Source organism: Synchiropus splendidus, chromosome 11 (assembly GCF_027744825.2).
Source record: "Synchiropus splendidus isolate RoL2022-P1 chromosome 11, RoL_Sspl_1.0, whole genome shotgun sequence".
Lineage (NCBI taxonomy): Eukaryota > Metazoa > Chordata > Actinopteri > Syngnathiformes > Callionymidae > Synchiropus > Synchiropus splendidus.
Genome location: NC_071344.1, coordinates 6,663,331 through 6,678,546, shown reverse-complemented (window position 1 = coordinate 6,678,546; position 15,216 = coordinate 6,663,331). Strand labels below are relative to the sequence as shown.

The 15,216-nt window shown below is 43.2% G+C and overlaps 3 protein-coding genes across 4 annotated transcripts; 1 reads left to right on the top strand and 2 right to left on the bottom strand.

Annotated features, from left to right (window-relative positions):
* Positions 1-835: 835 nt before the first annotated feature.
* fibpa (fibroblast growth factor (acidic) intracellular binding protein a) lies at positions 836-5,225 on the bottom strand. The gene is made up of 11 exons (XM_053879354.1): positions 4,921-5,225; positions 4,757-4,841; positions 4,204-4,402; positions 3,981-4,107; positions 3,796-3,896; positions 3,573-3,706; positions 1,966-2,074; positions 1,821-1,884; positions 1,666-1,752; positions 1,451-1,548; positions 836-1,052 (listed from the first exon to the last, which is right to left on the bottom strand). The coding sequence occupies exons 2-11, from the start codon at positions 4,839-4,841 to the stop codon at positions 983-985; spliced, it is 1,074 nt and encodes a 357-aa protein (XP_053735329.1). The 5' UTR covers positions 4,921-5,225; the 3' UTR covers positions 836-982.
* Positions 5,226-7,766: 2,541 nt separating this feature from the next.
* ccdc85b (coiled-coil domain containing 85B) lies at positions 7,767-10,465 on the top strand. The gene has a single exon (XM_053879307.1). It carries the CDS (start codon positions 8,351-8,353, stop codon positions 8,951-8,953), a length of 603 nt encoding a protein of 200 aa, XP_053735282.1. The 5' UTR covers positions 7,767-8,350; the 3' UTR covers positions 8,954-10,465.
* Positions 10,466-11,418: 953 nt separating this feature from the next.
* Positions 11,419-15,118, bottom strand: fosl1a (FOS like 1, AP-1 transcription factor subunit a). 2 transcript variants are annotated; one of them, XM_053879301.1, is made up of 4 exons: positions 14,735-15,118; positions 14,215-14,469; positions 13,193-13,300; positions 11,419-12,547 (listed from the first exon to the last, which is right to left on the bottom strand). In XM_053879301.1, the coding sequence occupies exons 1-4, from the start codon at positions 14,843-14,845 to the stop codon at positions 12,008-12,010; spliced, it is 1,014 nt and encodes a 337-aa protein (XP_053735276.1). In that variant the 5' UTR covers positions 14,846-15,118; the 3' UTR covers positions 11,419-12,007. The 2 variants fall into 2 exon arrangements, with proteins under 2 accessions (XP_053735276.1, XP_053735275.1); XM_053879300.1 differs by having other exon boundaries at positions 11,420-12,547; positions 14,215-14,472.
* Between the last annotated feature and the right edge of the window lie 98 nt (positions 15,119-15,216).

Below are 15,216 nucleotides of genomic sequence, written 5' to 3'. Positions count from 1 at the left end.
CCAGTCCTGTCTGACCCACATTTGCGTTTCGCTCCTCCCATTCGTGGTTCATCCATTTTCTTGATATTTTGGAAGAAAAAAACTCTCTCTTAAACAAATAAAAACATGGTCCACACGACAAATTTGCTTTTTACATGAGTAACTCTGGTGAGATTATTACACAGCTTCCTCATTCGATTCAAAAACCACCTGCCTAAAATTATGTAGGCCTGTCTTCCACTGCTGCTGCTGCTCTCGTGGGACGATCCCACTCTGCTGAAGAGATCCAAGGAAGGCAAAGTAGTGAAACAATAACAGGGTCTTTCACAGCCTGAAATGTTAAAAAAAAAACAACAGGACTGTTTATCTGTCCTGTTTCTGGGTGGTGGCAGCTGTTGCCACGAAGCGTGTTGTTAAAAATCACACTGTGTAGACAGGCGCACCCCCCGACAGGATAATCATGACCACACATGGGACAACTCACAAACTGGCCCAGGTCGAGGTGTAATTTACAAAAAAAAATGATGGCTGGTTTGAATTACATTTGATGAGTCAGCAAAAGTTGCTGGTTGTCTTGTGATTTTTAAAAAAATCTTCCAAACCGCCCCGCCCTGACAGTTGAGTTTGGAATCTTTCTTCTCTAGCCCTTATACTCTACTTGAATAAGGTCATTCCCATCGACTCTTACGTAAGGAACTGGACAAGCCAGCGGTTGCAGACGGACGGAGAATCCACGCACCTCAGCCTGCTGTTAGTCTCTGAACTGTAAATCAAAGGGTTCATGGATGGTTCTCCCTATCGTCTGCTTAAGATACCATAAAAGATAAAGACAGTGACACCAACAAGCACCACCGTAAAATTACATCCATTTTATTTTTAAAATGTTCTCATGGAAATACAGAAGAACTTGATTCCAACATGAATTGATTTGACTCCTAAAAAACACAAAGTGAAGTGCAGATAGGGGGGAAGGAAAGGGGAGCAGGCCGGGGTGAAGGTCGAGTCAGTCGTGATACATTTTGAAGATGCAGCTCTTGATGACGTTCATGTATCTGTCCCACACAACTTGATGTCTGAGAGACGGAAAAGACAGAAATAGAGAGTAAGAATGCAGTACAAATGGACTCTGTCACACTAAATACAGCTATTTTCGGCCACTCAACGTAACCGTCAGGGGTCTCTGTTGCTTTATGAATATCTCTTTGTTGAGCCAGTGGTGGCGCAGGACTGTGTACACCCTTCACTGCATTCCAGAGTGTTAGCATGAGAAACAAGGTAACTACAGTTTCAGAAGTGGGGGTCCAGATACGGCGACACCCACCGGTGGACAATATCAGCCGACGGAGTTTTCGCAAACTCTGTGTAGCCTTAAATGGTCACCCTTTCAAAGCTGAATATCGCAGCCTCAGAAGTGGTTCCAGCAGCTGAAGTGAGCCGATAAACCTTTCAGAATAAGAGCCCATGAACTCACTTGAACGTGTCGAGTATGTGAGCGGAGTTGCTGTAGTGAGTGAGGTAGAGTCTCATGTCTGCAGCTGTCCAGCGGTCGGAGCGACACGGCTCAATAAACTGCAGGAGGAAAAGAGGGCGGGAGGCGTTACATCACACCAGCTCACAGGCCGCGCAAACTACGTCTGGACCCTTTATTAGCCTGCAATAAAAAATAAAAATAAAAAAACTCCACACCTTCTCGACTAGATCAATGAAGAAATCTCTGACATCCTTTGTGTTGGTTAACTTTGCGGCGATGTTCACCAGGCCTCGGGAGAGATTCTTCAAAGAGACATGAGATGAAACACTTGGTTTGTTCATTGTGACCTGAATAATTCCGTATCTCTCACCTTGAAATTGGCCTCCATCTCATTAAAAGCTTTGGTTTTCCCCCTGAGAGCCGTACACACCAGGCTACACCACAGAAACACTGGGGTTACTGACAATAACAATGTTTTGTTTTTCACTTTTATGTATTTCCAGCCGCACACTGACCTTTTGTGCTGATCCAGCAAGTCTTTGTCGGATATTAAAATCTTCAGCTCTTTCAACTCATGCAGGAACTCCTTGTCCAGATCCACGTCCATGTCTTCCACCATGTTGTCTGGGACCAAAGTATGTGGCTGTTTAATCACTCATTCAGGTTTCATAAACAAATGATGATCTTTTAATTTGTCACAACGGCGAACTCTCAATGAGCGCACTGGACACAGTCTAAAAATTCGAAACTTCCTGGGGACCTCTGGTGGTCAACTCAGCTCATTGACACCATGAGGCCCAGCTACAAGGGCTCGCTGGGATCAAGTTGTGGAGCTCAAGAAATGTTTCTTGTATTATGAACAGAGACATTTACTTCATGTGAAGAGGTGGATTTGAATTCTCAAACTTCCATCTATATTATTTATACTTTTTTTATATCAACATTCAAAATAAAACATCATCTTTACTCCGTAGCCACTCAAGCATATTTAAATGAAAAAGGTTTTCACCCGATGTCATTTTATAGGTATGAAATGAAGCTTCTAACAATAAATGCCAACGACCCTGCAAAAAGGTGAAAGCAGAAATGCAGCTCTAAGAAGTGTTTCTCAGGTGTGAAATACTAGGTCACCTTTCAATTTGTCACGAGAAAGAAGCGAACAGATTTCACATTGATATGTTAATGTACTGTATCGTGCATGATATGGTCAGACAAAAGGTGTCTCAAGCGTGGTACACATGAAACATTGTCTAGATCTGCAGAGTCCACATGAAGACAAAAAATATCTGGCGTTGACGGTGATGTCTGTGATGTGCCCCGACCATCTCAACACCAATCAGTATTCTCTCCCAGCACCGATCTTGTTTTCCGAGCCATCTTGTGCGAAATCACGTGATAAAGAAGAAGAGAGCTCAAGTGGAGAACAAGACATGGAAGTGGACGGTGCGCTTGGGTGACATTTAACAGTAAAAAGGAATAGTAAAGGAAAATCAAAACACATACCGAGAGTTGTGATGGAAAATATCGGACATGTTTAATATTTACTATTGTGCAGCCTGACCGTTATAGGTGCTGATTATCGGGACAAATTCACCTCTACCACAACTCTTTTTGTTATAGGAGAGTCTCATAAGATCATCCGCCGAGAAAACAGCCCAGTTATCACTGTGTGTGGCTGACTTCAGCTGTTCTGCTGTGTTTTTAATTTAACAGTGGACGTCAAAGGAATTCAATTTCATTTAAAAACAGTTGACAGGACTATATAAAGCATGCAGAGCATATTTGGGTCATGTGTTTATGATCTGTGTCCGACTGAAGTAGCAGGATTGGAATCTTCTCTAAAAGCATAGGACACAGTGACTTTTCTTCTTGAACAAAATGCTTTTGATTTGGTGTAAAACGTTGCACACCACCATTGTCAGTCTGTGTTCATACACGTCCCGCGCCACCCTCACATGCCACTCACACACAGTCGTAAGTTGTCTTTATAAAACAAATACAAAACTTCACTTTGTCTCTATTGAGAAACAGCTGCCTCTTGTCTCGTCTCATTTAGTTGTCTGTTAGATCAGAGCTGCATCATTAGTAGAGATCCGCTGTTATTGCAAGTGAAATCACTCACCAACAGCACCGACTGTCCAATTGTTGATGAGCTGCCCGGCACAGAAAGCAAAGTCCTGGAAGGTGAGATATTGCAGCTTTCTCTTTCCTGTCTCGAAGCGATTGTTGGCGAAGAAAACAATAGCAGCATAATCCCTGAAACATTCCAAAGGAAGGGAACATGCGCATTAGTGTCATTCATCGTAGGTGTACATTCAAGCGTATGTGTTGGTGCTGTGTACTACCTGGCAAGCTTGTCAGACAGCAGGAAGTGCTGACGAATGTTCTCCACCAGGGGGCCCTTCAACTCTTCCACAACTTTAAAAACACGCTTGAAATTGTCAAACTGAAATGGAAAAAAAAAACATTGGGCTGAACTCATGATCGTTGGATTGAATGATAAGATGATCACTTTTCTCTGGTAAAATACCTGTCGTCGGCAGCTTTTTAAAGTTACATTGGTTTTGGCACTGATGTCATCCAGGTCCTTCTTGGTTCCTTTTGAGAGTTTCTTCCCGAGAACCTCCCGCACAAATGCATCATCAAATGCATAGTATCTAAATACAAAAAAGGAGACCATTTTTTTTTCTATTCTACACTCAGCACAACAGGGAAATGCTATTATGGAAGGCAAAACCAAATGTCAATCCCACCTCTCTATGAGAACGGCTTGTCTGTGAGGGGGGATTTGGAAGATCAGTTGGTTGGCTAATTTGCCTGGACTGTGCAGAAGACGCTCGCACATCTGGAAAGTCCTGTACTGGTCCATGGTGTCACTGAGAAGGACGTCTGCTGTCGTCTCACACTCTTCCAGCACTCCACCTTCCATTCGAACCTTCACTGCATCATTCACTTTTCAATAGAGAACAATAGAGTCAACGCCATCTGATGTGTGTGTGACACAGTACTCATTTATTTACCTGAATTTACCCACTAATATTACAATACAAATACAAAATTCTCATATGTTGATCGAATATTGAGTATACTGTACCCGCTTTATTGACCAAACCAAGAAAGGTTAAGCAGGAATCTATCGTCTTCATTTGACAGACTTCATGGACTAGTCTCTCTATAGAAACACACTCTACAGCTTACTGTGTCCAAATACCACAATCTTACTACAGGTTTTTAAAGCTTGTTTTAGTTCACAAGTAACGACAACTGGAACAGTAAGACACATTGAAGTCCGGATCGAACACCTACCTGTGTATCCATCCAACCAGAGCTGGTAAACCTCTTCATCCATGATAGTCGTGTTGCCCACGAACACGTCCAGCTCGACTGCCATCTGCAGCGACCCACAACAACAGAACACACCAGTCAGACCACGTCCAGCATGGCACAGAGTAATACATTTGAGGGTTTACCTTATGGTGTTGTGAGTTAAAAGACAGAAAAATACTAAGGAAGGATCCAGGTTTATATGCAGCGATTAGTTACCATGGCTCTCCATAACTAGCTAAAGTTCCTGAGCTAACGGTGTCGCAAAGCTCTCGCCACACTGAATGACGGGTCTAAACGCGGCCAGGAAACGATTAAAACATGGAAAGTCTATCAAAGAACGATGAATGAGATGAAAAATTGTAACGCGGGTCATTCAAACGACCTGTGAGTTAGCTTTCGCAGCGGGTGCAGAATGTCAACAACAGTAGTCGAGCAACTAGCGCTTCCGGTTTTCTGACGTCACCACCCGCTGTGACGCAGGGCGTTTTAAGTAACTACACAATTCTACCGTTAATTTAATTTCACCCTAAATCACTCAACACATTTCCGAGTAAGAATGAATGCGTTGTTCAATTCTTAATACTTGACATGCGTGTTACATCACTCAGTCGTCGTTTACATAATGTGAGTAATCCCGATCTGTGTTCTTATGAAGCGGCGGGGATTTGTTTTTATGTTCTTGGTTGTAATGCCAGGGTTTTATTCTGGTCTGTCATTGTGTGGATCATTCATTGAGCTTGACGTCATTTCAATAAAATCGCAGCATTTTACTCGTCGCCTAGATGTTCAATAAATACATCAATTGTGTTGATAAAATATTGCTATCTATTGGAGTATTCCGGTTTAATAATTCATTAAAACGATTATATATCCAAGCTTGGAATATTCAATGGAAATGGAGATGAGATTTGTGGCAGGAAGATAGAGCAACAACAGATGGTTTCTTTAGTAAAAGAGAAGTAAATAGAAGATAATAACTGACCTAATGTACTGTACATGGAGAAAAAAGGGGGCCCGGGACGTGTAGTTCTATAGCTGCATTTATACAGCCCACGTGAGGTCAACACACATCTATAACAAAACAGTAACCAGCTGACCCAGAAGTGAGTGGGTTGATGTGGTTTGACTGCTCTTCGTCGTAGTCCAAGAAACCTGCGAAATATGACCTTTTAGGAATCCTGATCTAACACCCCAAAATCATATAGATTTATGAAGTATGATCTACCAGTAACAGTCTTATTGCATCACTTCTTAAGACATATTGTGATGAAAATCCTACGGATTCCCACCCTGACCATCGTTCGCCGTTTTGAATTTCGACAGCTGATAACATGCATGTTCACAGTGACTCGATTGGTGCATGACGCTTGTTCACAATCTGCTCTCTTTCCCTCCAGAGATTAATCTTGATAAATCCCTGTAAATCCCTGGCCTCACCCTCCCTTTCGATGCTACCGCATGTGTCCTTCAGCATCCCAACATGGGGGAAATGAAACGTGTCGCCTCTCCGGATCCGAGGCGGCACATCAACGCAGTCTCCTCTGATCCAACATGACACCCTGGTGCTGTCCCCTGCGCCCCCGCGCACGGCTAACACCCTGTATTGTTGTGGCCACGCTCAAACAATGGGGGTGGGATACGGGGCGGAAGGATGTGGCTGAATACCGCTGCATTCATGGAACAAAAAGTGCTGTCACACTTTCCACAACTTCTGATAAGAACCCAGTGCAACTAGTAACAGATTGAACCGCAAATTATTGGGATTCCAACACTTTATCATCAACATTTCTTGTCTCATGTCATGACACTTTTATTGTTAGAATGTTTATTTTTGTCTGTCTTTTAATCTCCTGTGAACAAGTTGACAAATAAAACCCCACATTGTGCTGCATATTATAATATCCATATATGGAACTACAGGATAAAATGTATTCTTGTTGTCATCTCACCCAGACATGATGAAAATAAGGAAGCTACAGTCACACTCTGTGGGAACTAATAAAGGCCATACAATCTGATGATAGATATTTCCATCACCATTTATGGAAAATAAATAACAAGAACCAAATAATTGTGGTGGTAATTTCAAGGTTATATTGACAACCATTGAATAGAAATCTACCAAACATTAAAAACCAGTTTAATAAGAACCTACAACATTCATACTGAATGTTACTTGTATTACTTTACTGGTTTTATAACAAATACAATATGGAAGAATATCTTCACAGGATAACAAGGGTGAGAGTGAGTTAGTATGTTTCAGACACTAGCAAGTCAAATACATTTAACAAATACACAATCGTGGGAAACAAGGCACAAACCAATAAACAACACAAGACGCGAGTTGACATAAAAACAGCATGAATCCAATTTTACGGCACTAATACTGTGAGACAGTAAAATGACCATTACTGGGTCGTAAAATTGTGCTTAAATTGCGTTATTCAGACACGATCTCGGGGTTTATGACCTCATTCTAACGGTGTTTTTTCCTCCCCCCGTTGTCACCTTATTACAGTGTAATATCTATGTATCGTTCAACCAAATGGGGGCGCACGTGATCCTTAAACTGCTTACCAGTGGGCTTGTTTCAGTGAAATAATTGCCGATAAGACAGCGATAAGAGAGTTTGCATGAGATAACGCTCTATGTCATAAAGGAGCCGCGATGAAACCACAAAACTGTACGATAACGATCATGTCATGGATGCACTGCAGCAACAGATTATTTTGCGGTTTAAGATGCACTTCCGGCAGAGATACTCAAAATAAAAGGGTTACTGTTCTCGAACATGACAGCTGAAAGCAAGGCTCGGGTCGAAACATTCATTGATTATTCATAAAATGTATTAGTTAATGTGCGCTTGATGTAAATTAACCATTTGATGCTTCAGAATTAAACTACAGGAACGTGAGGCTTTTGTTCTTTTATGCAAGACACAGAACTTCCGGTTGTGGGGTTAGCTTGATGCTCGCTTACTGTTGAACGTAGTCAGAACCGTGCAAGTGGCCGAGGCGGACATTGTTGTTGTAACAGTCGGCCCCGGGTGATGAGCGGACGTCGACCGAGCCTGGAAACGGGAGCGGACAGAATCGGACCTCGGTGCTGCGACTGTCTTTGAAAGAGGACGAGCTGCTCACGGAGTCCTCCGGTTCCACTCGGGTGGCCGAGTTCATTGAGCCGAGGCGAAGCGCAGCGCGGTCCGGATTGGACGATGATAGCGCCCTAAAGACCTCCACATCTGCGGGGTGTCCGCCGAAGACAACATCAGCCGGGCCTCCGAGGAAGCACCACAAAATACCACGAGCGGAGGTAAAACCAGCACCGTAATTTCTCCGCAGGCCTCCGCGGAGCATGACATATTTACATGAATAACGGGTGGTGAACCGTTGTGGAGCGACACCATCCCGTTATATCTCACTGAAACGGCAGGGATTTTCTGCACAAAACTGCTGCGGTGAATCCAGCGGTGTGGTGGACACAAGAGGATGTGGTGACGCTGCCTTGACCCTCCGAACATCCAGACACCCATCTCAGTGCTTTCGTTAGATTCTCAGGTAGTGGAACACGATGGGCAGCGAGGGAGAGGTTGTGAGCAGAGAACTGTCCAAGATGTCCGATGAGGACCTGCTGGCCTGCTCCAAAGAGGAGCTGCTGAGACGGCTGAGGAAGGAAGAGACGGACAAGATCTCAGCTCTCATCCAGAGAGGCCGGCTGATCAAGGAGGTCAACAAACAGCTGCAGGGACACCTCCTGGAAATCAGGGAACTGAAGACCATCAACCAGCGCCTGCAGGAGGAAAACGTGGAGCTGCGAGACTTGTGCTGCTTCTTGGACGACGACCGGCTCAAAGTCAAGAAACTGGCCAGGGAATGGCAGCTGTTCGGACACCACGCGGCCAAAGTGATGAGGGAGGATCTGGGCGGATACTTGAAGAAGCTGGCCGACCTGGAGCGCATGCAGGACGGGCTGGTGAAGGAGAACCTGGACCTGAAGGAGCTGTGCCTGGTCTTGGAGGAAGAGTGCGTAAGTCGCAGTGACTCCAGTCCTGGAGGCTCTTCTGAGCTCAACCTGCCTTGCATGGTGGCCCGGGACCTGGGGGACGGGAGCTCAAGCACAGGCAGCGTGGGGAGTCCGGACCAGCTGCACCTTGTGTGTTCCCCTGAAGACTGATAGGGCTTTTTTTTGGATACATTTTACACAAAATAAATTCCAGCCTTTTGAATGCTGCAGGATTTGTGTGCCACTTGTTTTACCACTACAAACCTTTTTTCCAGGACTTTGCCACAAGAGGATGTGTGCTTTTACAGTGTTTTTCTAAAGACTCTAGTCAGGGGCTATGGTTTTCCTTTTTCAGCTGTGATCTGTTAAAAAAAAAAGAAATGGCCCGAAAGTGGGTCGTATAAATTTATCTCATGCACTGGACTAGACAACACTGGTAGAGAAAAAGCCTTTGTTCAATTGCACTGGACAGCGTTTATCGTGGTTCTTTAAATCCTAGATCTAAAGATCCATTTCAATCCAGTTTGAGCCATATTTAGTCCAAGTACAACAGCACTGAAATAGAAGGTAAAAAAAATCCTATTTGATATTAGATTTTGCTAAATGCTGACTGATGTGTAATGTTTTATGCACTCTTCCTCAGGGCAGGATTGGAGTGCCATATGTGCATGATGGTTGTCACAATTTGTACAGACACTTGACTGATGTTAAGCTCACCATGTTTACTGAGTGGCTGCTGTGCATCAGGAGTGAGAAGCCAAGACCGATCACGCGTGATGATCTCACCTTTTTTTCCTAAAAACTGGAAACACTTTGTATCAAACTTGAAGATGCGGGAAGATTACTCGGCAAAGACGGTTTCGGTGATTCACATGACCTTTTTACACCGCTGAAGATGAAGCATATCGCAGCGTTTCCGTTGACAGTGGCTACAGTTACATGTACTGCAGTTAAACTGTTTATTCACTACAATATTTGTACATAGAAATCCACAAATCCTGACAACCAAAAACAACATATATAGAATTGAACTGGTTCATGTACATGGGCTTGTTTTTGTGGCCTGGTGAGTAATCCTCATTTGAAGAATCCACCGAGCTGATCAGGTAGTTCTTATTACTTTCTCAGCCTCCTGCTCGCAAATGGTTTTTCCTCGACTCAATCTGACTCACTTCCTGTCTTTTAGGCTCAAATCCGCACCACTCTTTTTTTCTGAATGAACACGAGGTCTTTGTCATGTATCATGTCGCTGATCTCAGAGCAGCATGAGGATCTCAGTCATCCAAGCCAGTCAAAGCAATTTTAAGCATCAGAACTTGCATCCTTGAGATGCTCGCAAAACATTTTCTGAGACTCACAGAATCTCAGCGGAGGGAAGTATTTTTGGTGAGGGAAACGTCCTCCTTTAAAGAGTTAAATATATGAGTCTTACAAAAGGTTTATCATCCAGAAACTTCATTCTTCATGTAAATGTAGCCACACGTCATCTCACTTATGCTTTGTATTTAACCTGATTTCAAGTTTGACTCTTCTGTATCTTGATTTGTCTGTATATTAACCAATTTTACTGATGATTTTAGTTGAATTCATGCACAAGGATTAGAAACGACCGCTCGGGTCTCTAGCTGTTTGTTGGTGGGCTACGCTCGTATTGTGCATTGGAGAGCTTTAATACAGTGGATATGACACATCTGGTATCCTGACTCTTTTGTGTGTGTCTGTGTGTACATGCATTGACATTGTTGTGTGGCCCAATCTTTGACAAGACACGTTTTGGCTGTTACTCTTAAGGTACTAAAACTTCAAAATAACTCGGCTATTTAAAAAGGTTTACATGTGATGACGAGTCATGGTGACATTTGTTTTGGATGGTTATGTTTAGAGTGACAGGCTGCAGAAAGCATGTCAGTGAGTGGTCCTCACAAAGATCGGAATACAAACGTGCGTGTGTTTAGAGGAACATGACTTAATTCTCACGCAATGCAGAATGAAAAATTGATTGGCTGTCGTGACCTTCATGTCTGAACCATACATGCGTGATTGATGCCTCTCACATGTCGTACTCAGCCACTTTATGGACGTTCATCAGTTTTATTTTTGGATGCCTATTTGCACAGTCCAGGGAGCTGCAGAGGCTAATGCTTTTACCCACTTAGTGATGCGCAGACGCTCGTCCTCAGCTGTGTACTCACAGATTTCTGCTCTCTCCCCTCAATCTCATACTGTCTCTTAAACTCTAATAATCCATGGTCCACTGAGCATGCACGTATTAGCGGGCGCTCCCGTGTGTTTTCGGTAAATGATGCTAAACTGAACACTGGGCTCAAGGAGGTAATGTCAGCAGGTTTTTTTAAAGGAAAGAAAACACTTTTTTTTAATCCGAGCTTTATCCCTACGGTAATTATTCATCCAGTTTACATTTTTGACTTCACTTCATGCATAATATATATATATATATATATATATATATATATATATATATATATATATATATATATATATATATATATATATAGTCAGTACAAAACTGGGATGAATGAGAGGATAGTGGCAGGACCACAGGTAGGAAGTCTAGCGAACAAGTAACAGAACAAAGAAGAGTAGAGCATGTTGTTCAATCTCGATTAAGAAGGAAAAGCTCACCACCAAATTCTCAAAATCTGTATTCTTTATTGTCTCTAATATCTCAGATATAAAGTAAGGCACTGCCCACCGAAACAGTTGAGTTGTCAGAGGAAAATAAAAACATTATCAAAAATATATTATGCTCTTGAAAATAAATATGTGATCAGTAGGAACTCCTATGGCCCAGCCTAGGTGGTCCACAACTTTGTAGATAATATTCCTAAATTTACTCAAACAAAAACCAGGACCATTTTGGTAGTGAGTACTCTACTTCCCTTGCTGTTGACATTTGTAATGTCTAATGTAACATGTGCAACGTTATACAAACTCTCACTACGCTTGCGCCAGCATTCATCTCGATATAACTTGATATGTAATTACATTTCGCATGCATCCTTTTAGAAAGCACGTACCTCGAACACGTGCTGTTAGTGCCATCCAATTGTCAGACATATAAACTCCACGTACACCATTGGTTTAGCTCATTCTACAGAAAGTGTAACAAACCTACACTACAATGCCCCGTGTTGCGTTTGAGGAAACATTTCCATGAAGCTGAAATGAAGCAAAGACAGATTCTGAAATGAACGAGAGATTCCATCACAGCGTGAGGATGGTTGGAGAGTGGAGAGAGTGATCCGACTGGTCACCGCTGCTGCTGCTGCGACGGTGAGCCACGCCGCACGGCTGGCGGGGTTGGGAGGCGTGGACGTTGCCACTCTGCGGGGCCGCTGGGGATGAGACATCCATGGGTGTGGAGGGGTAGGTGAAGATCATGGATGCTGTGAAGGGGGTCAGCGAGGGCGTGGAGATAAGCACCGGAGTATGCAGAGATTCATCAGAGACAGCAGCGGCGGATGATGTCACAGGCTTGCTCGGGATGGTTATCACTGGTTTGGGTTTCTCCATTTTTTCCGTCGCCTTTCTTGAGGGTCCGGCTCGGCTGCAGTCCTCTGGCTCCAGTTTGATGGGCTCGAACGATGCTAGTGTTGGCTGGCCGTCGGAGTCGGAATCGGAATCCTCTATTTTACAAATCGGACGATGAGCCTCGAGGACCAGTTCAAGCTTGTCTTTCTCTTTCTGTAGCTCAGCGATTTCCTTCTGCAAGCGAGACTTTTCGTCCTCCAGCTGGTCAGTCTCCTACACACGACAGAACCAGAGACCAAGAGATGAGAACAGTATAACCCAATTTGTTACTTTAACATTTTGGGGAGTGGAAGCGGTTATGGTCAGACTTATAGATGATCTGGCCTCTAAACACTGATGTAGATGGAAGCAGTGACCCTTGGATCTCTTCCCAAAAAGCATTCATTTATTGACCCCCACTGGTCAGTCCAACATGGCACTCATTCAGAGGCCAGGTAACCTCGGAGCAGGTTGCCAGAACATGACAGTGACACAGTCCAAAACAGATACTAGCAATGACCCAGAATTTGACAGCTGGGAGCTGGGAGTGAGTGAGTGGCTGTCTATCTAGATGAACAGTGGGAGGAAACCTGAGTTCCTGTGTGAGTCCACACAAGCACAAGGAGAGCATACTCCAACCATAAAACCCAAGCAATAAATGAATAAAATAAATATGTAACAAAATGAAACCTATTGAGATGAAATAACATGAAAACACAGAGATAAAAAGTAATATTATTCACTACTTTTAGATTTACAGTATAATTACAACTGTAAATACTACTTTTAGTAGTCAGTAGAATTAATTTTTTAAATAATATCAGTCCAGAAAATTATTAAAATGGTAGGAAGTACATTAAAGTAAATGAATAAACGTACATTTTGTAGTGAATCCGTCAGCTCACGGCGACGATTGCGACATTTTGCCGCCGCCAGCTTGTTACGTTCTCGCCTTATTCTTCTCCTCTCCAGTTCTTCGTGAGACAGCTGAAATGAGAGAATGACTGTATTAAGACACACGTGATATCAATTATTAAAAAGGACTAACTTATGTTTACACACTGTGGATCCTACTACATGAGTAAATGATAAGTGGTTCATTTGTTCATCAATGATTCACACACAGTATCGACTGAAAAAAGGAAGGTAATTGAATTATCAGCCATCTGTAGCCACGGCTCATGCACTGTTCAGTGAGGCTTCTAGGAAGCGCACAATAGTGAAGCTGGCAGGGAGGGAAACACTACCAGCGCGTCCATATTAGTCATCGCAGCTCGATAAATGAGACGCGTCTGAACCCTTTTTGAACAAGCCGCTCTGACTTCAGGCCATCTGAATGATTACCACTGATCCAACTTTTCCCGCCCGATCTAGAATGATGAGTCACAGTCAGACCTCAGTGGTGACTCAGGTGTGAGTCATAAACCATGACTTGCCCACATGAGTCACCTAACAGACCACTTCCTGTACGATACAACCATTCAGTCCACAGATGGAAGGGTGCCAAATTTGAAAGTATGACTGTCAGACAAATACCTCTGAGAGACGGGTCCAGTGTGTCATTTTAGCGCTGCTTCTTTATTTATTGACAAGAAAGACAGTTTACCGAGTGTGTCACTGCTGATAATTTTCCTGAGTCAATATCAACCCAAAGCAAACACTTTCACATGGTTACACGCGTACATAGTGTGCACTTGCTAGGCAACAATAATAATGTTTAAAACAACAGTGGTGCAGTTTCTTAAGAAAGTGGACTCATCTGCAACAGCATGATGTGTCACTGTACTACAGGATATTACACATGGCTACGATTGTGTCACTCTCCACACCTACCTGTATTTCACAAGATAATATAACACTCTTTCTCAACATTTGAATGAATGAAAAAAAAAAAGTCTTACATGCTCATCGTTCCTGCGCCTCGTGGATGAAGAAGTGTTTGCAGCAGCCCTTATGACCCCTGATCGGATGAAATGGGAATGAGAAAGTGAGGGACCCAGAGGGCGTGGCGCTGAGAGGGAGGGATATGGGGGAGCTGGAGACCGCGATGGACCAGGTGGATGCATGAGAGAAGGCTGGACAAGCCACTGGAGGTCCTGGTTGGTTGTGATGGCATTTAAGCTGGGTACGAATGAGCTGCTGCTCGCCATCGTAAACTTCTTCAAAAAAACACAAGACAGAGTTTCATTATAACCCAGAACACAACTATAGTTAGAAAAAGAAAAAAAAACAGTGATTAACTGTAACACATTTTATATTATTTGAAATAATAGAGTTGTTACTTAATATAATAATCATTACACAATATTTTGTAACGAACTGTAATAAAACAGTAATAAAAAAGGAAAACCATTCATTTAAATAGACTGGTATGCGTAGAAAGAGGTCGTCGCGGGTGAAGAGTAAAGTCTGAACTCTCACCTGCTCCTGTGAAGTAGAGGTGCTGCTGCTCTCCTGAGTCACTGGGTTTGACCCAGACGCTCCTGCGTACGCGGGGTTGCCTCTTCCTTGACTGTCGATATTCCGATACATGTCTTCTGTACAAACGGAAACCAAAAATCTTCTCACTGTGTTTCCGTCACGCCTTCGGGTTTCGTCAAATAACTTTCTGACGAGTTGCGAGTGTCAATTCAAACTCCGTGAAAGCCCACCTTCTTGCGGTAACCCGGTAGAGTCCAAACCGGTACTTCTTTTTAGGGGAATAAGGAAGGAAAAGTATCTTCGTAAATCTTTCAATATCGGTATAAACTCCCAAAACAACGTTTAGTTCATATGGCTGTGCTTAGTCACTCATGTGCCAGTCACAGTCTGGTCATGATTGTGGAGTTCTAAACTCTTAAAGCGGTGAAGAAGTTCTGCCACGCCCCCAGAAGTTACGGGAAATAATGTCGTCTGCTCTCTGG

Bases quoted from the DNA above. Each gene is read 5' to 3' on its own strand.
- fibpa (XM_053879354.1), bottom strand. From the start codon at position 4,841: ATGGCAGTCGAGCTGGACGTGTTCGTGGGCAACACGACTATCATGGAT. The intron at 1,885-1,965 runs GTCAGTGTGCGG...TCTGTGGTGTAG, and splicing joins TTGCTGGATCAGCACAAAAG to CCTGGTGTGTACGGCTCTCA. The intron at 1,053-1,450 runs GTGAGTTCATGG...TCCGTCTCTCAG, and splicing joins CACATACTCGACACGTTCAA to ACATCAAGTTGTGTGGGACA.
- ccdc85b (XM_053879307.1), top strand. From the start codon at position 8,351: ATGGGCAGCGAGGGAGAGGTTGTGAGCAGAGAACTGTCCAAGATGTCC.
- fosl1a (XM_053879300.1), bottom strand. From the start codon at position 14,845: ATGTATCGGAATATCGACAGTCAAGGAAGAGGCAACCCCGCGTACGCA. The intron at 14,473-14,734 runs GTGAGAGTTCAG...GTTTTTTTGAAG, and splicing joins CCTCTACTTCACAGGAGCAG to AAGTTTACGATGGCGAGCAG. The intron at 12,548-13,192 runs GTACGTTTATTC...TGTCGTGTGTAG, and splicing joins TGACGGATTCACTACAAAAT to GAGACTGACCAGCTGGAGGA.